Below are 22,535 nucleotides of genomic sequence, written 5' to 3' on the forward strand. Positions count from 1 at the left end.
CCCATCAGATTATAAGCTCCTTGAGGACAGGGACTGTCTTTTGCCTCTTTTTTGTATAACCAGCTCTTAGAACACTGCCCGGCACGCAGTAGGTGCTTAAGAAATGTCTATTGAACTGAATGGAATTGAAAAAGGGAAGGGATTCTGAAGTAGCTGAAGACGCCACTCCCCCAATGTTTGAGGGTGAGTAGTAGCCACCCCCCCACACACACATCAGGGACACACAGTGAGCCAAAGAGGTTGGCAGGGTGCTCGGCCGAGCCAAGCTACCCCCACTGCACCCCATTCCCCAACATCGGGGGAACAGGATAAAGCAAAACTGGGAGAGGGGGCTGGCACCCTGGCACCCCAGACACTGACCTCTTCTGCCCCCAAGCCATGCCTATTCTCCCCGAGACCGAGCAACAAAGGCCAAGCTAAAGGGAGGGGCAGAGACAGGCGTCCCCGGCTGCCCCGCCCCCCCTTCTCCCTCAACCCCCCCCTCTTCTCCCCAGCCTCAGGGCACCAGGGAGGGAGCCGGGCCCGGGCAGCCGTCCTGGGAGGGAGGAGCGAGAGCAGGAGGGGGAGAGGGGGGCAGGGCAAGGAAGGGAGGGAGGTGAGGGGGGAGGGAGGGAGGGAGAAAAAGAAAGAAAATATTTTCCGTGTCCCCGCCTGCGGAGTCAGTGTGCGGTTTGGGAGAAAATGTGTCGGATATTTTGGGGCGGTCACGTGGGCGGGCAGGCTCCAAGAGGCCCCAGGACAGTCCTAGTTTAGAGCCCGTGGGCCCCCCCAAGGGTCCCCCCCTGACCGCGAACCCCTATCCTAGCGCCTGCCCATCACCAAGACCGTTCAATTCTGGGACCTCCGGCCTTCGAGGATTCCCTTTCCCCCTCCCCTTCCAGGTGAGTCAGAAGGAAAAGGGGGCTGGGATGCTTGGGTCCTACAGTGGGAAGAGGGGATCACCTCGGGGAGCAGTGGTCTGGGAAGGCTGCCTTTTGGTCCTTGAGGGAGAAAGTTCTTCTGGTTTCTGGGGGCTCCAGTCGACCCGAGAGGGGATATCAGTGCCCTGAGACGGTGAACTTTGGGGTGAGAGGAGGATCGGTGGGGTTGGGGAATGTTCATGGTGAGGAAGCTTTATCTCATCCTCTCCCAGAGCTTGGAGCTTCAGGGGCCACCGGTAGAACTTGGGACAGATCTTTAGCTTTCCCCTTTCCCCAGGGGGTCCTGGAGGCAGGGAGTTATTTGGAAGAGGGACTGTATGGAGAACGATCCTGGGCTTTGTTCTCTCCCCCTAAAACCGGGAAAGAGACTACTGAGCTGCAACCCTGGAGCAGCTAGGGAAATTATTTTGGTCCGGGAGGTTCTCCTCCCCTTTGACACTAGATGAAGGGATATGAAGAGCAGAGATTTAAACTTAAGAGCTGCCTGAAGCGGGGTGGGAGTTGGAGGGAAGTGGGGGAGCCTGGGTATTAGGGGATCAGGACCCCTAGGTCTCCCCCCTTCCATCAGAGGGTCTAAGCTTGTGCTCCCCTTTCCCCCCTCCCCACTGGCTAGGTCAGAAGTTTCCTCTGGGTCACTGGCTGCAAACCCAGGTGAGAGAGGAAGGCTGAAGACTGAGGTAAAGGACCCCCAAACCGTATTCCTCCAGCCCTACTTACTGATTTTGGCTTCTTTCTTCCCAGCAGTCACAGCCTAGTTTCCTCAGCTTTGCCCAGTATGTAGGAGGGAGTGTTTCAGGCAGCCAGAGGGTAAGTGTGTGCTGTCTGTCTGAATTGGGAGGAGGATCAGGGGCTAAGAATGGGAGAAAGAGGGGGAGGTCAGAAAATCGGGATGGGTCTGGTGGGGGGGGGGGAGCTGGAGTCTCACTCCCCGAGCCCAGGCTTGCCACTCTCCAGCCATGGACTAACTTCTGGGGAGATGACGTGGGACCTCTGGAGGTGAGAACACCTCACCTGTGCCTGGATTTCAGAGGGCAGTGTTAGGGAAGTGGGTAGCTTGTGCCTCCCCCAATTCTGGAGAAGGGAGTGGGGATATCCTCCCCAACAACACCCCTTCCCCCATTCATACACCATAGCTCAGGGCCCTGGTAGGGAGCGGTGGGCACGCCCCCTTCTACCCCAACCCTGGCACATTCCCCCCTGGCTCAGAAAGCCACCTAACTGGCACCTCCAGTTTCCCCCCTGCCCCACCCTGCCCGTGCCCTCCGATGCCCACACACATTCCACTGGCATTGCCTGCCTTCTCCCCTGGGCACTGCCCTTTCCTGGGGCCAATTTAGTGTAGGGAAGACACCTGGGGTTAGGAGCGGGTGGGGATCCAGGGGTCTGGGCTCCTCTGAGTTTGGCACAGGGCCAAAGGAAACAGCCCCATGCCCTCTGCAGCAGCCAGGGGGCCTAGGCAGGAGGCCTAAGGATGCCTGAATCCTTCCACTGGGATTGTGGATGGGGTCATGGAAAAAGGTGGTCGTGTTTATTCAGGGGGGGCAAAGAAGGGGGGAGCAGTCACAAGAGCCTCTTTGTTCCACCAGCTTAGCTGGACTGGGCAGAGAGACATGCCCCCCTTCCCATCCACCCTCCATCCCTGCCCACGCCCACCCCCCCCCCCGAGTTATAAGAGAAGCTGCTTTGTAAAGCAGCCCACCCCTCAACTGGGCCCACTCTCTGGGGTGGGATATTGGTGGCGTAGAGGGGTGAGAAACATTTCTTTCCAGACAGCTCCCCAGGGAAACCCAGGTGTCTCATAACCAACTCAATGCCTCCTTTACTCCCTGTACCACCCCTTTCTTCCAAATCCAAAGTTCCCCCAATTTACCCTGAGCTTGAGTTTCCCATCTACAAGGAACTAAACTCCAGAGATAAGACATAGGCCTTTCCTAGCCTTGTCCCCCATTCCCCGTCCCTCAGTCTCTAGGGAGATGAGAATGGATGGCTCCTGTTCATCTACAACTCCATTCCCTGGGGAGATCCAAGTCTTGGAACATCAATTTCTGGATTTCTGTCTTCCTGTCCCCTATTCCAGGGGACCCTTCTTTTTGGACCCCAGTTGAGAACCTTAAAAATAGAAACCAACGTGGGAGAGACCTTGGCCATCCTGGGCTAGGGCCAGGGAGGGGGAAAGGGGGGAAAGCCTCTTGCTTCTCATCCTTGGCATCAAAGGGGTTAATACAGTTGGAATGTGGCCCAGCCTGTTGGGCTGTGGCCCAGGGGCCTCTGGGAGCCAGGACTCCTGGCTCCACCTGGGATAAGGACTCCAAGAAGAAGGGGAAACTAAGAGAGATGGGGCCCCTGAGGTTGGAAGGTCAGACTCCTTGGTATATGGGTGTAGGGCAAGATAAAGGGGGTGATTCTTGACCAAGCTTGAGGACCAGAATGGAAAGATACACCATAAGGGGCTGGAGACCCGGACACACGGGAGAGATTAGACAGATACGGCACACTGAAGCAGAGGTAGAAGGCAGGTAAACTAAGGGCTGTAAAAGTACAGGACAAAGATATGCCCAAAGATGAGCGTTGGTAAGAGAAGCAAATAGAAAATATAAAGATCATCATGATTCCATGAATAGAAGCTAAAATAAAAAGGGGGAGATAAAGGAACCCTTTCCACCTCTCTCTCTTTGGTACTGCGTTCTCCCCTTTTGTGTCTCCATCCTTTCCCCCTGAGAGTTCTAGGAGGGGATACCCTGGGCCCAATGCAGAGGCCTCCCATTCCCAAGCCCAGCTGTCATATGCAGACTGGAATCAGAATGAGCCGGAGGTGTGGGAAGAGGGATGGGGTCTGGGAGGCAGAAATGGAAGCAAAGGGGGAAGGAAGGAAGGAAGGAGATGAAAGGAGGCATTGAGGGAAAAGGGGAGAGAGAGATCTGGGAAGAAGATGGAGAGATGGGAAGGAAGTTGAGGAATTTGGAAGAGAACGGAAAAAGGAGAGAGTTAAAAGAAAGGAGGGAAGGAAAACTGGGAGAATCAGAATTTCAGAAAAGGGGATTGGTAAGTGTGCCAGAAGAGTAGCTGGGGAGGATTTGAGTGTGAAATGTACACAGATTAATAAAGAGATAAGGAACACAAAGGGGGATGAGAAACTGAGACAGGTCAGGCTTCAAAATAGAGTTAGAAACTGATCCTCCCCCTTTGTTATCCCAAACTCCTATGTCCTGGGGCCTGACCCTTCACCTCCCTCCTCCCCCTTCCCCTCACCTCTTTCACCTACTTAAGACAGACAATAGCCCCGGGGCCCCAGTGTGTTCTTCCCGGCAGTGGCTCTGCAGGGTTTCTCTAAGGCCCAGCACAAGTACCCTTCTGTGTTTCCCCTAAATTTCCAAGGGCCCTTTATTGGCAGCTGCAAATCGAAGGTCGCTGCCCTAAGAGTGAGGCACAAGAGGGGTGTTTGCTATCTAAAGGTGACCCCCCTTTTCATCTGACGGTTTTTCTTTTTTTCCCCTCCAGGACCCTTGGAACCCTGGTGGTTGGGCTAGACGGGGTGGGCACGGAGCCTCCCGGGCCTAGGCGTCGGGCATGGGCGGGGGGTGTGGCTGAGGGTCCCCCCCGCCCATTGCAGACCCTAGAAGGCTCAGCCACCCATGCCACCACCATGGCTGCCAACAAGGATCGTCTGTTTGTCCCCAGTGCCCTGGCACCTGGGGCTGGTTTCCCTGGGACGACGAGCTTCCCCTTTGCCTTCTCTGGGGGACTCCGGGGATCCCCCCCCTTTGAGATGCTGAGTCCTGGCTTCCGGGGCCTGGGCCAGCCCGACCTTCCCAAGGAGATGGCCTCTCTGTGTGAGTCTCGGGGGCTGTGGGGGGAAGGGGGGAAGGGGAGACCACCGGGCAGGGGTTTCAGAGAAAGGCTCTCCGATATAGGCTGATTCTTCGTTGGAGCCCCAGCTCCGTCGGGAGATAGTCAGCCAGGCTCTTGGGCCCCCAGGTGGGAGAGCTAATTCTGAGAGCCCAGGCTACTGGAAAAACTGTTCTGATGGAGCCTTTGTTGGGGAGTGGGGGGAGGCAGCGATGCAGATCTGAGCCACGTGGAAGTAGTTAAAATGAAGAGGGCTTTTGCATGCAAATAGATTGGGGAAAGCAGAAAGGGAAGAACTGGGGGGAGGAGGGGGTTAGAGACTGTAGTCTGGAACCTGAGAATTCTGGTTATTTGTTGCTGAATAATAATACCTGACACGTTTCTATGCTAAATGAAGGTTTGCAAATTGTTCTCTCTCCTTTGCTCCTCCCTAAGTGCTCAGTGGGTAGGTACTGTGATTACTGCCATTTTACAGATGATGGAAATTGAGGTTTGTGGACTTGCCCCAAGCTAGGTGGACATAGGATTCCACATTTTACTGTCTTCAGGGATAGCATCCTATCACCATAGAGTCCGGGGAGGCCGAGGAGGCTAGGAAGCCAGGCTGGGGAGTGGTAGTCATTTTCTGGGTGAGTGGGTTCAGTCTGTTTCAGAAGAGTCCCCAAAGCCAAAATAGAAAGGAGGAGATCCGGGTTAAAACACTAAAGGTACATGAGTTCCCAGCAAGGGGGTGTAGGGCACCCCTACAGGGGAGAACCTTATATCTTAAACAGGGGAGGTGGGGCCCCAGACAGGGGGGTGGGGCCCTAAGATTATCTTCCCTCCCTTCTTTGTGGATCTGGTGCCCCTCCCCTCCTCTGGGGCCTGGCACAGGACCTGTGCACAGTGCAGATCCCAACATGCCCCCCTACCCTACCCACTTCGAATGAAATCCCTGGGTGCTGACAGCCCAGGTCCTCCTCCATTCCCCCCACTGACCCCAAACACACACTCTCTTCCTGCAAGGCATCCTGCCCCTTCTCCCGGGGGCTTCTTCCTCTCACCATCCCTGTGCCAGGGGTCCCAGGGGTCGGGTCAGAGTGGGATGGAGTTGTAGAGAGGAAGCCTGAGCAGGGGAGGCCAGAGGGAGGCCCCCAACCCAAACCAGAAAGGGGAGAGAGAAGCAAAGAAACAGAGACGGGGACTAAGGCAGAGATGGTCGGGGGCCTTGATAGAGAAATGGGGGAGGAGTGGGAGCGGGGTGGGGGGGAGAGAGGGGAGACTGATATTTGAGGAGGGGCCACTGAGAGGAGTGCGTATGTGTGTGTGGTGGGGGGAAGGAGGGAAAGGGGTGACTAGGCTGGGCTGGCAACTGTACTGGAAAGAGTGAGCTCATCTGGAGACAGACTGTGTGTGTGTGAGAGTGTGTGTGCCCATGGGTAGTTACATGCATGTGTGTGCACACATATATGTCCATATGGACTGTTCACACACAGAAAGGACAGGCAGGGCGGAGGGTGCCCGCCTAGGAGGCCGCTGGCTATGTGTGGCTCCCAATGGATTTGCTGTAGTCGGTCGTTGTCAGTGTGCTTAAAATCTGGGGAAAATGTGGGGATGACATGCAGGTGCATGGGAAGAATGTCTCTTCTTTCTCTAAGAGCGGCAGCCCTCCCTGTGTCCCCACTCTATCTAAACAAGTTTTTAGGGCTCTGGAGTGTGAAGAGCAAGACCCCTGCCCTGTTACCATATTATTGCAAAATCATGAGGACTTTGAACCCTATTCTTCTTTGAATAAGGTGTCTGTGTCTTAGGAGAAGCAGTTGTGGGTCTTGAAAACTAGAAAATAAACTTTCTGGTGGAGAGGAGTGGGATGACATAGAAAGATAAGGGGGACAACTACTTGTGAGGGGGGAGATTCTTGTTGTGGACCCTTTGGACAGCCTGGTGAAGTCTACAGACTATTTAAAATGAAGTTTTAAAATATATAAATATTAAACATATAAAAGAAAAGAAACCATTATATCTAAATAGTTATCAAAGTATATTAAATAATGTATAAATGTATAAAATAAAATAGATGGTATTATAAAAGAAAACCATTATATCAAAATACATTAAGAAAAAAATAGATTATGAACCTTATTCTAGGGAGACAGTCCAGAGACCTGGGAGCTAGGAATCCTGGAGTTACAACAAAAGTCACAGTCCATGACCCTCTGACCCAGTCTCTAGTCCTAACACTGTTAAAAATCATGCGAGGCAGGTTAAGGTTGGAGAAAGGGTCAGGAACCAGCAATGGCTCCCTTTCCAAGGCCGCCTTAAAGGCAGTGGCAGAGAAGTAGGCTCTGGAGCAGGAACAGGAATTAGGACTGAGATCTGGGGAGGGTTGGGGAGGGTGCGGCTGCTGGGGACAGGCCTGGGCAGAGCTGTGGTGGTTGGGGGTGGGAAAGCCTGGGCCTCAGACTTGGGTGGGGGAGATGCCTGGGAAAGCTGGTGAGGGGAGCAGGGGAAACAAAAGGAGAGAATAAGAACCATGTGCTGTCCCAGGGGAGCTCTGGTTAGTGGTGAGGGTTCCCTCTTCCCTTTAGACCCTAAATCTTTTAACCTCTCTTCATTTCCTTCCATATTTTTACCCCACGCAGCAATCTCTGGCTTCTTTTTTTTCTCTATTCCAAGTCCTTTTGAGTCAAAAAGATAAGAGCTTGTTGTGGAAGAGTCAAGGAAGAGCATTATCTTAGAGCTGCCCAGGTGTGAGCGAATTCATACTTTTTTATAGAAACTCGCTATAGGCCCCTATCCCCTTTTGTAATCCCCTTTGAGTACTTGAGGTTCTGCTGTATTTGCTAGGGACCCACCCTCACGTTTAAATGGATGAGATGAGTAAAAGGGAGCCAAGCTGGGGGGAGATTGGGGGAGCATGTGCTAGGCTGAGCATGTAGAGGCTTGTGTGCAAGTAAAGGCGGGGAGGGCTTCGTGGGGATGTGTGTCTCCACAGACAATGTATTTTGCTTTGAGAATCTAGGGGGTCTTTCTTTTTTGTCCGAGGGTGAGTGAATTTCTGAATGTTGAGACTGTATCCATGTTGCACTCATGCTAACCAGGGCAGGGAGCAGACCGCAGTGGTGGGCAAGGTTCTCCAAAGGTCTTTTCTCCTGTGGGGGTGGGGGAAAGTCTCAGAATTTCATCGAGGGATGTGTAGAACCTAGGGGGTCTTTTTTTTTTTTTTTTGTCCGAGGGTGAGTGAATTTCTGAATGTTGAGACTGTAGCAATATTGCACTCGTGCTAACCAGGACAGGGAGCGGTGGTGGGCAAGGTTCTCCAAAGGTCTTTTCTCCTGTGGGGGTGGGGGGAAACTGAGTTCTTAGATTCTCAGGATTTCATCTAGGGATGGATAGATGTCCCGCCTGGCTCTTCGGGGTCACGGGGAAAAGACACATAGAAACACACAAAAAATAGATGTGAGAAATTAATGAGATGAGAAGCAATCAGAGGGATGGTTAGAGGAACATAAACAAAGGGAAATCCTGAGGCAGAGAGACAACCAGGAAGATACAGTCAGGACAGACAGAGACACAAATAGAGAGGCAGAGAGTGAACAGGCGGGTGAGGGCACTGGGCAGGCGGCCTCAAGGAAAAAACCCCAGACTACCGCCTCCTTTCCTTCCCTCCCCTTCCCTGCTCTCTCTCCTCCGGCTCCAGCTCCAGGCCGACACAAACGGGGCTTTGATTGCAACAGGAAACCTCTCCGGCGGGGGGAGCTGGGCAAGCCGCCTCCTTTGGGGCCCAGTCTGCACCCCCCTGCCTCTCCCTGGCCCCCCTCTATCCAATCCTTACGATGGAAGGCCCCTATCCCGGTCCAAGGCTCCCCACCCCTTAGTCCCACCTCCCCGAGCTCCAGAGACCCCTCCCATTGCCCTGGGCCATCCTTCCATCAGGGGCTGCTCCAAAACCCAGGTCTTCTTCCCTGAGGCCGTCCCTGCTTTGCCCTGTAAAGCCCCCCCCCCCAAATTGGAAAGGAGAAATAGTAGATGGGAGTGAGGAGTGGGGGTGAGGAATAAAGTTGTCTCCCCCCTTTTCCTCTTGCCTGCATGTCAGCTAGAATCTATCTGTGCCAGGGGTGGTGTTGGGGGAAGGGTAACAATGAGGGTAAGACCATTCGAGACCCATAGAATTTAGGGCCTGGATGGTCACTTTCCTTATTGGGGGGGAGGAGATGCCCTGTTTCCCTTTCTGTGAGTGTGTGTGTATGTATTTGTGCCATTGAGTGGCTTGTGGAGAGGAGGGGGCACAAGAAGAGGGGTGAGTCAGGCAGTGTGCCCCCATCCCCCCCCCCAGGCTGGTGGAGAACATCTGGTTTTCATGAAATGCTAGAAGAGTAATGGGCCTAATTGCTGCAATAAGGGCAGGGGGAACATTGGGGTAAGGAGGGAGTCGAACAGCTCTACCCACCCCCCCTCCCTGTCACACCTTTCCCCAAGGCTGTGTGTGGGGGGGTGAGGCTGATGGGAGAGGTTAGGCAGGGTGCCCTAATGCTCCTCCCCTCCTGGGACCCCCTTTCTTAGGAAGGCAGGGAAAGAACTCCAAAAGGGTGATGTGGAATGGGGAGCATCTGGTGTTGGGAAGAGGGGGGCTAGTGAGGGTTTAGGGCTTTCTGGAACCCTCCTCCCCCACTCCTCTTGTGCCCTCCTCCCAGTCCCCCTCCCTGTGGCCTGGCCACTTCTGGTTCTAATTACCAACCAGGCGGGCCTGACTTAATTGGGACCTTTCAGGAGAGGAAGGGTGGAGGGGGAAGGGCGGGGGGCTGACAGCCTGCGTTGAAGAACTGGGATCCCTTTATCCCTTCTACCTGGGTTTTGGGGAGTTGGTGTCAATCCCATTTTGGTCCCCACATATAAATTTCTGTTACACGAGTATTCATTTGACTGCTGCGACTCCAGCCCCGTTCCAAACCCTGCCTCTGGCTCAATTCCAGGTTCTAGGATTCATCCCCTATTTGTTAGGATGCCCCCCTTCAGGAATAGAGGGTTAAGAAATCGAGGGGAGAGCTTCCCGCGGACCCTTCCCCATTACACTGACCACGCTCTAATCCAGTCAGCCCCCGCGCCATTCCGGGATCTGCCTTCCCCGGCCCCTCAGTGCCTCCATCTCTGCCCCTTATTTGCCTGTCTAGCCCCGAGCCCCGCTTCTGGATCCCTTTCCAGCGCTCACCTCCCAGCATGCGGGGGCGCCCCTTGCTGCCCCCAACATTTGTCCCCTCGGGTCCCTTGTACCCCGGACTACCCTCCCCCCCATTGCATCAGAGATTCTTAGAAAAGCGGCGCCCCGCCCCGCCCTGCCGCTGCCGCCGCCGCCGCCGCCGCCGCTGCCTAGGCTGGGGGGAGGGCCGGCAGCGTGCGTGCGTGTGTGTGTGTGTGTGTGTGTGTGTGTGCGTGTTGGGGGGGGGGCGGGCCGGGGCGGGGGGCGCCCCCACCCCCCCCCCCCCGCCCCCCCCCCCCCCCCCCCCCCCCCCCGACTCCGCCCGGGCAAACTCTTGACGTGGACCAGCTTCCCTCTACCCTCTCTGCCCCGGCCCCCAGGCCCCCCTCCCCCGCAGCTCCTAGCTTCTCCTCCCTAGTCCCGGGCCCCCAGCAGCTCCTGGGCTCCCTTCGGTCCCGGGTCTCCCCATATCCCGACGCCGAAAGGGTGACTGATGCAGGGAGGAGGGGGAGGAAGAGTGGGGGTCGCCGCCCAGGGGGCTGCCTGTGTACGTGGGTTGCGAGCCTACGAGCTGGAAGGAGGGCTCCGAAAACTTTCGAGGGGGCATTTGTGATCCTGGGGACAGATAGTGTCCTCAGGAATTCATGATCCTGGGGACAGGTGATGATTCTCGGGGGCAGGGAGCGTTTGATGAGCCCGATGGACAGTTAATTCTGGGTAAAATCAGGGCTCCTGAGGGGCATTTGATGTTCCTGAAAGGCAGCTCATTCTGGGAGGGGCGGCAGCTACTGATTCCGGGGGGTGCAGCGGTGGTAGGGGGCTGTTGGCGATACTGGGGGCAGCTGGCTATCCCCGGGGAGCATTTGCTCGTCCTAGCGGAGCAGTCACCTTAGAGGGGTGTTTGGAGGAAGTTTATTCCGGGGGGTAGATAGAGAATCTGGGATGGGCACTTGGAAATCCCTGAGAGGCACTTCGGTTGGAGGAGCGGTTCCAGGGGGGCTGCCAGGACCCCTAAAAGCGGGCGATTGAGAGCCTGGAGGGCGGTGGGAGCCACCGAGCGGGTGTGTCGGGGGAGCAGGGCTGGAGGCGTTAAGCAAACGGTCAGGGACCCCGGAGGATGCCTCGCTCATGGGGGGCGGGGGGCCGGAGAAGGACGCTCGCCGGCAGGGCCGGCGGCCGGCTGGGCGGGGCCGGGCGGGGCCGGGTCAGGGGGAGGTGAGCGCGCCCGGCCGCCAGCCCTAAGGGGGGTTCCCGGAGAGTTCACGTTGGGCGCGCGCTTCGGCCCCGGGACAAGGAGTTGGGGGGGAGGGCGGCCAGGAGGAGGGGCGGGGCCAAAGAGGAGGCCGAGCCCGAGCCGCAGGAATGTGCCGCGAGCGAGCGCGGGGCGGGAGCGCGCTAAGGGGGCGGAGCCTCCAGGACAAGCGTGGGGGGAGGGGGAGGGGGAGCGGAGGGGGAGGGGAGCGAGTTCGGGACCCGGAGCGGTGCGCGCGGGGGGGGCGGGAGGACACTAACTTTCTCCTCCTGCTCTAACCTTAGTCCTAGCGCTCCTTCTTCCCTTGGTTGCTAGAAAGAAAAGTGGCCGTTGGAGGAGGGGAGGCCTCTGCGCCCCCTCACTTTCCTTGCCTCCGCCCCCGCTCTAAGCGGGCGCGCGGGTGCCAGTTGCGGGCCTCCGCTCGGCGCCCTGGGATTCAGGGGCGTCCCAGCACGCGTGCACACATTTGCATACGCGCGCGGGCGTGCAACTTGTGGGCGCACGATGTGTGCCCGCAGGGGTGCGTGCCTCCGTGCACGCGCGCTCGCGTGAGTGTGTGTCTCGGAGCACAGGTCTCGGGGCGCGCGCGCGGCTCTTCCTTCGGCTCCCGCTCGGTGCCCGGCCCCCTCCGCTCTCCAAGCCCCACCCCCTCCACCCCTGCGGGCTTCGCTTTTACAAAAGGTCTCCCCAGTGAGAGCAGCCTCGGCGCCCGCCCGGAGTGAGCGGGACCGCAGCTGCCGCGGCTCCCAGCCCCGCCCGGCCCCCTCCCCCTCCTGGGGATCACGCCCCCCCCATGCTGCCCGGCGACCGGCACTAGCGCTCCCCCGCCTCCCTCCAGTAGCGGGGCGCTGCCGGGGGAGGAGGGGGGTTGCCCGCGGGTCCCCGGCGCCCAGCCTTCCCCTCCGCCTCCCCTCCGCCTCCACCCCGGGCCGCGATGTACGATTGCATGGAAACGTTTGCCGGGAGCCCCAGACGGCTGTACGGGGCGGTGGGGCCCGGGGCCGGCTTGCTGCGCAAAGCCACCGGCGGCCCCTGCTTCGCCGGACTGGAGCCCTTTGCTTGGTCGCAGTCCGCCAGTCTGCAATGTAGGTACCGTCCGGGGCCGAGACGCGGGGCGCCGGAGAGAGGCGGATGGCGGCCCTTTAAGCGCTGGGCTCCCTTCGGGAGGGAGGAGGGGGTGGACCCGACGGCGGCGACGCGACGAGGGCCCTTTAAATCCTCGGATGTCGGGGGGCGCTGGCCCTTTAAGTGCGGGGCCCCGAGTCGCTTTGGGCGTGTGCGGTTGGCGGGGAGTAGGCGATCTCCATAGTGGGTGTAGAGCCCGTGGCCAGCGTCACTGGGGGGGTCCCCGGGGTGTGTTTGTGTGGGCTTACGAGCCGGCCCCTGCCCCCCGAGGTCCCGGGCAGCTGCGGCTGGAAGTGGGGGGCAGCCGCGTCCGCGGGCGGTCCGTCCGTGCGGCCCTGGGGGGGGGGGGGGCGCCCGGCGGGGCGCGCGACCCGCAGGCGGTGAGGGGGTGGGCGGCTTGGGAGAGTGGTCTGTGCGAGAGCGCATCCTGTCCCCCTCCCCGTGGGGTGCGCGGGGCTGCGAGCGGGGGGGGGGCGATGGGCGTGCGGAGGGCAGAGCTTCCCTCTGGGTCGTTTCCACGCGCGTTGGGAGGAAGCGGAGTCAGAGAGTGGAGTGCGTGTGTTGGGGGTGGGAAGGGAGGCTTCGTGCTCGGAGGGCCCCCAGCTATCCGTCCTGCCCTCCTCTGGCGAGGGGCGGGATGGAGAAGTCCTGGCTGGGGCCCCGGAGCCCCCTTCTCCAGAGCTGTAATAAAAAGCCGGGACCGGGAGGCAGTAAAAATGAAGTCCAGATGAGAGGCGGCTTTGAAGAGTGGGCTGCGGAGCCGGGAGGAGGGGGGCCGGCTGGGAGGGGGCCAGGGAGAGCCCGAGGCGGCGACCGCCCCCCCGGCGCGCCAGTCGCCCTTTCCACCGGGCGCGGGCCCCCTCCGGGACCGGGGGCAGGAAGAGAGAGGGGAAAAGGGCAGGGCGGACCGGGGGCGCTGTGGGAGTGCGCGAGCCCGGTCACCGAGCCCGGAGCCCCCGCCAACGCTCCTCACTCCTTGGCACTCAGCAGCGCTGTTTACAAGTTCAGCCGTTTTTGGTTCCAGAGCAGAACAGCTCAGATCTAATGGCTTGACTGAGGGGGTTGGGGGGCAGGGGTGGAAGTCAGGGGAATTAAATGGGGCAGGCCGAGGGGTCTCGGCATTTCGGGGTCCCGAACCTCCCTGGGTCCTCGGCTTCCCCGGCCCGCCTGGCGAAGGGGGTGACGTACTTTGAGGCCGGGCTGGGGGGGCGAGGGGGGACTCCAGGAACTGGGGTTTTGTGGGGTTAGGCAGGGCCTTTCTGCCATTCCAAGCAGGCACCAAACTGCCTCTTGGGATTGACTGACCACTTCCTCTCCTTGCCATTGCCACTGGGAGGGGGCGCTGGGCCTTTGCCGTTTACCCCCTGCCAGCCCGAGGTCTATCTGGCGGTGGGTGCCAGGGAGCCGAGGAGGGCCAAGGAAAGCTGGTCGGGCAGCCGGGAAAAAGGCTGGGTAAAAAGGTGTTCCAGGACAGACTGGGTCTTTGGAGGGCACTGGTTGGCTGTCTCAGGAATGGGTGTGTGTTTTGTTCCTGGGCCACCGTGTTGTTGGGTGTTTGGGCTGTGTTCTGAGGCTCTTTGTGGGGGGGGGGGGGGGGGGTACGAGGATAGTGTGTAAGTGTGTGTGTGTTTATGTGTTTGTGTTTGAGAGAAAGAGACACACACAGAGACAGAGAGACTGGGAGGAGATTGTGGGTCTGCTCCAGAGCCTAGGGCTTCAGAGTGCCCTGGGCCTCGCAGCTGGGAGCATTTACAGCGGGTTATAAAGAGTTTGTTTGAAGCTCTCTACTGGCTGGCCAGGAATTTCCTCAATTTCAGCAATTTGGACTTTAAAAGGAGAAAAACCCAGAGCCCACCACCTCCTCTTTCCCCAAAGAGTCCCCCCCCCCCCATTCTGCCCCAGCCAAGCCTGTTGTGCCTAGGGGCCCCTAGTCGGGGACAGGGCCGGGTCCAGCAGTGGTCAGGGTCTCTGGAGCAACTTCCCCTCTCCAGATGGGTTTCTGAAATCACTAGCTTGTGCTTTAGGCTTTGGAGATCGGGGTGGTGGGGTGGGGAGTAAGGGAGGGCTCTACGAGGGTGCCTGGGCAGGGGTGATGACATCACCCAAAGTAGAAAAACTGCCCCCTAGGCCTGTCTCCTCGAACCCCCCTGCTTTGTGGATTGGCTGGCACTGCCCCGTGCCGGCTTGGCCCCACCCGGGGGCCTTTCGCAAGAGAGGAAATGAGGCAGCTCTCTGAGGGCAAGGAAGGCGTCAATGCCCGAGGTGAGCACCCACCCTTGTTCGTTGCCCAGTGGGCACAGTGCATCCAGATTAAAGTGTGGTGGGGGAAACCGGGTTTGGGGAAAGAATTGGGCAGTTCTTTTCTCTGCAGGATTCTTAGGAGCAGCCCCGATCCCCAGGCCCCAATTTTGAATAGAAGTCACACTCCTACTTCTCCCCATCTGAATTCTAATGTAAATGGGGGGGGGGGTCAGGTCTCCCTTCCCCCATCCCACCCTCAAATTGGGCAGCGCCAGACTGTAACCCAGTAATCTGGCTCTTGGATGTTCTTTCCATGCTTACCCTTTGTTGGATTAGAGATCGATCCTAGGTAGGCCCCAGTGGGCTGGGGAGAATATTCAGAAAACTGATGCATTGTGGGTTCCTTCCTTCACTGCAGAAACAGCATTTTGGGAAACTCTTGTTCTCAGAGTGAGACCCCCCTCCCCTCAGATGGGCCTGATTTACCTAATGCTTGAGAATGGGGACACACACACACTCACACACACAGTCTTGTCTCCGCTCAGATTAATTACCAAGGCATTAAGTGAAGTGGGTTTGCCCCCCTTTGGGAGCTGCGTTGGGTGTTTTGGAGTTCAGCAGCTTTGTAATATAATCAGGAATGGAGACAAACTGTTCAAAGTCCCTCATTACCCTTCCTTGCATGCTGCTGCATGCCTTCCCAGGCATGTATGCCCCACAGACTCCCAAACATGCTTCTGCATACATGCCCCCCTTGTCTCTCCCCTCCCTGGGCCCCAGTTGCAGAGTCCCACCTTTTCTGCCTTCCCCTCCTTTAAACTCTAGTCCCTGCATTAGGACAGTGTCTAGAGTCTAGCTGCATGACCATGCTTGGTGGGGACTCAAGGAGACTGGATTTATTGTCTCGCGGTGTGTTGTTGAGCCAGCCTTTTCCTTTACTTGGGCCTCAGTTTCCTCCTCTGTAAAGCAATAGAACTTTTGAGTTTATATTGCAACTGAGAAATTAAGAAATAGGGTAGCAGGATTTTTCCATTTATCTTGCTATAATTAGATGATTTGGGAGGGGGGGCGGAAGGGATGTAGCCAGGAGCTCAGCTTGGGCACTTGAGTTCCATTCGCCCAGGATGACCTCTCTGTCTCTCTTAACCCCAGAGAGATTTAGGGCAAAGACATTGAGAAATTAAGGAATAGGGGCATATTATTAAAGCATTTCCTGAGGGGAAAAGGGTAACTTCCTACCCTATTATGTTTTGGAAAAAAGGAGGCCCAGCATTCCAGGCTCTCTATGACTCCAGCTCCCCATTTACCCATTGCTCTCCGGCCCCAGGGAGAGGGCCATTGTGAAAGATGGGTAGGCATGAATCCTGGGTGGGGGAAAAGATGAAAGAGCCTTGGTGAGGGTAAAAGTTTGACTCCTAGACCATCCTGCTTTTAGACAATCCTGTCCAAATGGATTATTTATTTATTTTTACAGATGAGGAAACTGAGGGGTTAACCTCTTGGGTTGTTTGAGTGAGTTTATATTGGGGGGGGGGTTAGGCTTTGTTTTTGGAGAGCCAAAGGTGAGGCTGGCTGTGGGTGGGGTGGGTGGGTGTTTGTGTGCATGTGGGGAAATGGGGGAAGGGGGCCTGTTTACAGTAAAGCTGTATATGTGTCAGCGGGAGGGGGTCTGAACTTTGTTAGCTGGAAGATGGATTGCATGGCTGTTATTGTCGGCTTGTTGTTGCTAGAGAGGTGTTGTGGGGAGGCTGCCTCAGTTAATTCCACGTTGCTCCTTCCTCTCCCAGCTGTAGAGACCCAGAGCACAAGCTCCGAGGAAATGGTGCCCAGCTCACCCTCACCCCCGCCGCCACCCAGGGTCTATAAGCCTTGCTTCGTCTGCAATGACAAGTCCTCTGGCTATCACTATGGGGTCAGCTCCTGTGAGGGTTGCAAGGTGTGTGGTAGGAAAGCCTAGGCCCACTGGGCTGATGGAAACAGTGGGGGAACACGATTAAGAGGCCCGGACTGCCGAGCAATTAGTAAGCACCTACTGTGTGCCGCCATGGCCGGGGCTAAGGGCCAAGGATACAAGAAAAGGCAGAAAGGGGCTTGGGGTGGGGTCAGAGAGGGGAAATCTGGGAAGGGGTCAGGCAAAGAGGTGTTTGGGTGTAACACACTCTGTTCTAGGCTGGGGTTGGGAGAAAAGGGGAGAGGCTCTGGGTGGGTCCCAGTGATTGTGGGAGCCTGGAGCTCTAGGAGGGTTGGCTTGATCACCCCCCAAAAAACTTTTCTTTCCTCCACCAGGGCTTCTTTCGACGAAGCATCCAGAAGAACATGGTCTACACTTGTCACCGAGATAAGAATTGCATCATCAACAAGGTGACCCGAAACAGGTGCCAGTACTGCCGACTGCAGAAGTGTTTTGAAGTTGGGATGTCCAAGGAAGGTAGGCCCCCTGCCTGCTTCAGCGTTTCCCCTTCCGGGACCCCTCTTGGACTCTTTCTCTCAGCCATATCTCCCGGATTTGCCTCTGAAGCCCTGCCCCCTTTTACCCCACTTTTGTAGGACTTCCCATCCTTATTAACCAATGAAGGCTACTCAGGAGGACCCCCACCCACCCATTCTCAACCCTCTCCCTTTCCCCCAGTTCAGACCATTTCATGGGCCTTAACCCTTTGGTTTCCCACAAATCGGAATGGAGATTAAGGGTGGAAGGCCCTCCTCCCCTGGGAAAAGCTCCCTCATCCTAGCCACCAGGCTTTAGAACAGATTTGGGGTGCTGGCTCCCTCCTCCTCCCCCACCATTGTGCTGCCAGGGCTATAAGTGGATATCCTGCCGGCCTTGTATCCTGCCACCCCCACCCCCACCCCCCTCGCTGGCTCCCTCGGTAGCTCCCGCAGGGTGACAGGAAGGGCAGGATGGAGTCCTGCTGCCTGGAGAGAGAGGGAGCAGGGACTGCAGCCCTGGGCCCGGGAAGGGAGACTGTGAGACACCAAAGGTGGGGAAGTAAAGAGGAATCAGAGTGGGTGCTAGGAAGAGGAAGGAACCCCTCTAAGACACAGGAGAAAGGGCAGGGTTTGGACCTGGGTGCCCTAACCTCTCTCTGTGTACTTCTCTCCGACCTGCTGCTTTGCCCCAAGCTGTCCGGAATGACCGAAACAAGAAGAAGAAAGAGGTCAAGGAAGAGGGTCCTCCTGACAGCTATGAGCTGAGTCCCCAGCTGGAAGAACTTATTGCTAAGGTCAGCAAGGCCCATCAGGAGACTTTCCCTTCCTTGTGCCAGCTGGGCAAGTATACAACGGTGAGTGGGTGCTGAGGGAGACGCCGGGGTGGGCACTGGGAGAAGGGGGCCAGAGGTGCTGAGAAAGAAGGGGAGCTGCGAAGTCAGCTGGAGAGTTTGGGAAGGAGATAACATGGAAGTGGGTCCTGGGGGGCCACTTTAAGGAGGAGAACAGTCGGTTGGACAGTAGAGGCAATTGGGAGTTAAGTGACTTAGCTAGCAAGGGTCTGAGCCTGGATTTGAACTGAGGTCCTCCTAGCTTCAGGAACGTTGTTGTGTCTACGGAACCTCGACAAACACCTACTATGAGCCATGCTGGGATAGGAATTGGAGAGAAGGTCACAACGACCCTTGACCCTGTAACTCCCCAATTCTCATTCCTAGAACTCGAGTGCAGATCACCGGGTACAGCTAGACCTAGGCCTATGGGACAAATTCAGTGAGTTGGCCACCAAGTGTATCATCAAGATTGTGGAATTTGCCAAGAGGCTACCAGGGTTCACAGGACTCAGCATTGCTGACCAGATCACCCTCCTCAAGGCAGCCTGCTTGGACATCCTGGTGAGAGCTGGGAACCCTGTTAGCCACCTAAGATCCGATCTGTATTCTCTCTTCCCTTAGGCTCCCCTCCCCCACCTTCTCAAGACTCCCTACATCTCAAGAACTTTTCATATCTTAGAAATTACTTTCCCGTGGGGAGATCCTGAATCTGCGCCCAGCTAGGCCCCCGAAATCCCATCTTATCTGAAGCTTGTGTCCTATTTCCTTAACTCAAGGCTCCTAAGAGTCTTTGTTGGAATTTTTTGGGTCTCTTTTCCAACATTCCCTGGGTCTTTTCCTGGGCCACCACGTGTGGGTTGGGGTCAGGAGAACTCTGGTCTCTGTGATCCTCAGTTTCAGTGAAATAATAATAAAACCCCACAACCTAAAAGTAACTTTCAGAGTGCTTTGTATAATGTGTTCTGGTTGAATCCTTGAACTCAGGTTTCTGAACTCTCCTCACTTCCTTCCCACTAGTTTAGACTGACCCCAAGGATATTTTCTTTCCTGTTCTAGCACCTTGAAACCCAATACTGTCAGAACCCTTGGAGAGGTCATTCCATTCCCCAGGACTGATTACTGACCATCAGCCAGCCCTTTTACCCCAGGCCTTCTTTGAAATGACTTTTTGTCTTCTTCCTCTCATACCTTCCTCCTCTTCCTCCATAATTATCCCACTCTTGGGACATACTCTGGAAGTTGGTATGTTGTTTGGGGTGCATCCCTGGCTCCTGGCTGACCCTCCCCCCTGCCCTTTGCCCCCTTCTGGAAGGCAGGCCTCTGGGAGCCCTTTTGACTTTTGACAGGTCTCAGATTGTTCTCATTCCTCCTGTTCCTGAGCCCCGCCCCCAGCTCCAAGCCAGCTCCCATTCCCCAGTAAGCAGGACCCCTGCTGACCCCTCCCCAGCTTGTCTCACTCCTCCCCTCGCCCCCAGATGCTTCGGATCTGCACCCGATACACCCCAGAACAGGACACGATGACTTTTTCTGACGGGCTGACCCTAAATCGGACGCAGATGCACAATGCTGGCTTCGGGCCCCTCACGGACTTGGTCTTTGCCTTTGCCGGGCAGCTGCTGCCTCTCGAGATGGATGACACGGAGACGGGGCTGCTCAGCGCCATTTGCCTCATCTGCGGAGGTACTCCCCGTCCCCTGGGATCTCCGCACCCTCCCCGTTGTCTTCCTGGTGCTCCAGGCTGTCCGGACCCCGTGGGTCCAGTTTTTCTTTAAAACAGCCGCTGCTGGCAGAGACTGCCTCAGTCCTTCTTATCTCTCCCAGGCTGGAGGACAAGTTTCTCTCTCCCGTTGCTGACTGGGGACAACCTGGGAAACGGCTGGTTTTGCTCTAGGATGCCCCCTAGCGGGAGCCCCTTCTTTGTGTCCCCATTCCCGTGGCTTCCATCCCTGCACTCTTACTGGGTCTTCTCCCCCCCCCCCCTGCAATCCTGCCTCTTCCTCCCCAGACCGAATGGACCTAGAGGAACCGGAGAAGGTGGACAAATTGCAGGAACCACTCTTGGAGGCTCTGCGGTTGTATGCGAGGCGGCGCCGGCCCAGCCAGCCCTACATGTTCCCAAGAATGCTCATGAAGATCACTGACCTTCGAGGCATCAGTACCAAGGGTCAGCCTGGCAGGGGGAGGGTCCTGCCCTTGCTGGCGGGGCGGGGGGGCATGGGAGGGAAGCAGCTCCGAGGAGGCCGGAAGGACCCAGGTTAATGCAGGGAGGCAATGGTCCAGATTTCAGGCACAGACTAGCTGTGTGATCCTGGGTAAATAAATCACTTGGCTTTTGCCTGCCTCAGTTTACTCATCCACAAAAATGGGGATTATCGCACCTGCCTTCCAGGGTTGGCATAAGGATCGAATGAGATAACATTTGTAAAGTCTGTTGCAAACCTTAGAGGGCTGTGTAAATGCTAGCTGCTGTTACTACCAAGGCATAATAAAAACTCACTTAAAACAAAAATCGTTGCTCACAAGCAACCCTGTAAAGGAGCTGATAGAAATATTGCCCCATTTTGCAGAAGAGAAAACTGAGTCTCAAAAGTTGTGACTTACCTAAGGTTACATGTGTATGTAGTACATGTTAATACTTGCATTTGATCCCAGATCTTATTCCAGAGAGATTTCTTTCCACTCTATACCCCACTGCCTGAGCACAACTGGGTTGACTTTTCTCATCAATGTTATGGATCCCTGTGGATCAAAGTTATGACTGGGGACAGTTTCTTTGGAAAGGGTTCCAGGAAGGAGGAGGAAGGAAATAGGCATTTATTAAGTACCTACTGTGTGCTTTACAAATATTCTCTTACGGAATCTTCCCAGCAATCCTGGAAGGTAGGGGTGGATCCCTGTGGATCAGTTATGACTGGGGACAGTTTCTTTGGAAAGGCTACCAGGAAGGAAGTAGGCATTTATTAAGTACCTACTGTGTGCCAAGCCCTATGCTAGGCGCTTTACAAATATTCTCTTATTGAATCTTCACAGTTCTGGAAGGTAGGGGCTGTTAAACCTATTTTACAGTTGAGAAAACAAGATGAAGTGATTTGCTCAGGATGACACTGCTAGTCAGTGTTTGAGCTTGGATTTCAGGCCCAGTGTTCTAGCCTGATCTCCTGCCAGGTGCTTAGATATCAGGGAATAATTAGGACCCCTAGGGATTAAAAGGGAGGAGCAGGGAGGCGAGGTTAGGAAGACATAGGACTGGGTAGAAGAGGTTGGGAAATAACCAGTGTGAAAGCTTAGAGATCATTTGTTCCATGGGCATTCCTCTTCACAGGAGCCGAACGCGCCATCACCTTAAAAATGGAGATCCCAGGCCCAATGCCCCCCTTGATCCGGGAGATGCTGGAGAACCCCGAAATGTTTGAGGACGACTCCTCGCAAGCTGGGCCCCGACCGGAGCCTCCCAGCGAGGATGAGGGAGTAGGGGGTGGGGGCGATGGGGACCTCAGCCCCCAACCTGACCCAGACCCCTGATCGCCCCCCGTGGTGGCGGCGGTGCTGAGGGCTGATCAGATAGCTGGGTAGCAGACTGACCATCCCCACCAGTGACTGGGAGAGGACCTTATTGCCCTCTCTTGACTCCCGTTTCCCAAACCAGCACCAGTTCAAGCTCCTTGTTTTTGCCAAAGTTTCCTGGGCTACATGTCCATCCCTTACCCTCACCAAGTCCTAACTGGGCTTCCTCCCTACACTTTTCTGGTTGGGACCTGATTCCTGCGCCTCCCTCCCCACCTTAGGGAGATAGAGCGGGAGGGGTGAGACGGGGTCTCGGCTGTGAATCTGGGAGCTCTCTCTTGGACATCGAGATCCCTCCGTTCCCAGCAGGGAGAAGGGGGAGAATATTTGTTGGTGCTGAGTAGGTGAGGACCTTGTCTCCTACCCCCCCCCTCCCCTGCCAGGTGCTTAGACCTCCAGGAATAATTAGGAACACTAGAGACCAAAGGGAGGAGCAGGGGGGCTGGGCCAGCTGCCTCCACCCCCTTGTGCCTGCTGTGCAATGCTCCCTGCCTGACACATACTGCCCTCTGCCTCCCTGTGTGCCAGGCTCCGGGGAGGGGGCAGCTGAGCTCCCCCAGGCCTGTGGGGGCAGCGAAGGGGAGCAGATGCAGGCCCGTTCTGCACCTCTTTGTTGATGGCTCAGCTCGTACTCCCCCGTCCCCATGCTTCCCCCACAAAAAGGGGAAGTGCCCTCCGTTAAGAATCCCCCAGTCCTACATGTGCCTTGGGTGTCCCCCGCCCCCCATCTCAGCCATCGGGGCGGAACCCTTCTACACTACAGAGGGGCCTGGGGAGCCCCTCCCACTCCACCCCTAGTGCCTTCCCCCCACAGTACCCCAGAGCAGCTCAGCCCAGGGAGGGGAGGGCTGCTTAGCTGATCCTTCCCTACCCAGAGGAAGCCTCTTATTTATTTATTAGCTTTTGTTTACACCCTGGAATTACCCCCCATCCCCCTGGGGGTTCTGGGGGTGGAGCCCAGGGCCCCTTCTGATTCCCAACCCTTGGTTTGTATTTAGCTGCCAAATAAAATTCCCACTGGCCCCCCTTTTTCTCTGGGGGGGCTGGGTGCTGTCCCCTCCCCCCCTTTGTTTACATCCCCCTTCCCTCCCGCTGTATCGCATATTGCTGAGTTTTCTATTTTTGCAAAATAAAGTGATGGAAACTCA

The 22,535-nt window shown here is 56.6% G+C and overlaps 1 protein-coding gene across 5 annotated transcripts; it reads left to right on the top strand.

Moving 5' to 3' along the window:
• Positions 1-1,664: 1,664 nt before the first annotated feature.
• Positions 1,665-22,535, top strand: RARG (retinoic acid receptor gamma). Of its 5 annotated transcripts, XM_031937808.1 has the most exons (10): positions 1,665-1,727; positions 4,419-4,750; positions 14,447-14,581; positions 16,348-16,496; positions 16,847-16,988; positions 17,684-17,844; positions 18,208-18,384; positions 19,299-19,503; positions 19,829-19,987; positions 21,146-21,345. In XM_031937808.1, exons 2-10 carry the CDS (start codon positions 4,564-4,566, stop codon positions 21,343-21,345), a joined length of 1,515 nt encoding a protein of 504 aa, XP_031793668.1. In that variant the 5' UTR covers positions 1,665-1,727; positions 4,419-4,563. The 5 variants fall into 5 exon arrangements, with proteins under 5 accessions (XP_031793668.1, XP_031793671.1, XP_031793669.1 ...); XM_031937811.1 differs by lacking the exon at positions 14,447-14,581 and having other exon boundaries at positions 21,146-22,535; XM_031937809.1 differs by lacking the exon at positions 1,665-1,727 and having other exon boundaries at positions 4,564-4,750; positions 21,146-22,535.

The sequence above is a fragment of the Sarcophilus harrisii genome, chromosome 5 (genome assembly GCF_902635505.1).
Source record: "Sarcophilus harrisii chromosome 5, mSarHar1.11, whole genome shotgun sequence".
NCBI classification, from domain to species: Eukaryota; Metazoa; Chordata; class Mammalia; order Dasyuromorphia; family Dasyuridae; genus Sarcophilus; species Sarcophilus harrisii.

Excerpts from the sequence above, each read along its gene's own strand:
- RARG (XM_031937808.1), top strand. The coding sequence starts at position 4,564 with ATGGCTGCCAACAAGGATCGTCTGTTTGTCCCCAGTGCCCTGGCACCT. Across the intron at positions 16,989-17,683 it reads AGTTGGGATGTCCAAGGAAG|CTGTCCGGAATGACCGAAAC; the intron begins GTAGGCCCCCTG and ends CTTTGCCCCAAG. Across the intron at positions 17,845-18,207 it reads AGCTGGGCAAGTATACAACG|AACTCGAGTGCAGATCACCG; the intron begins GTGAGTGGGTGC and ends TCTCATTCCTAG.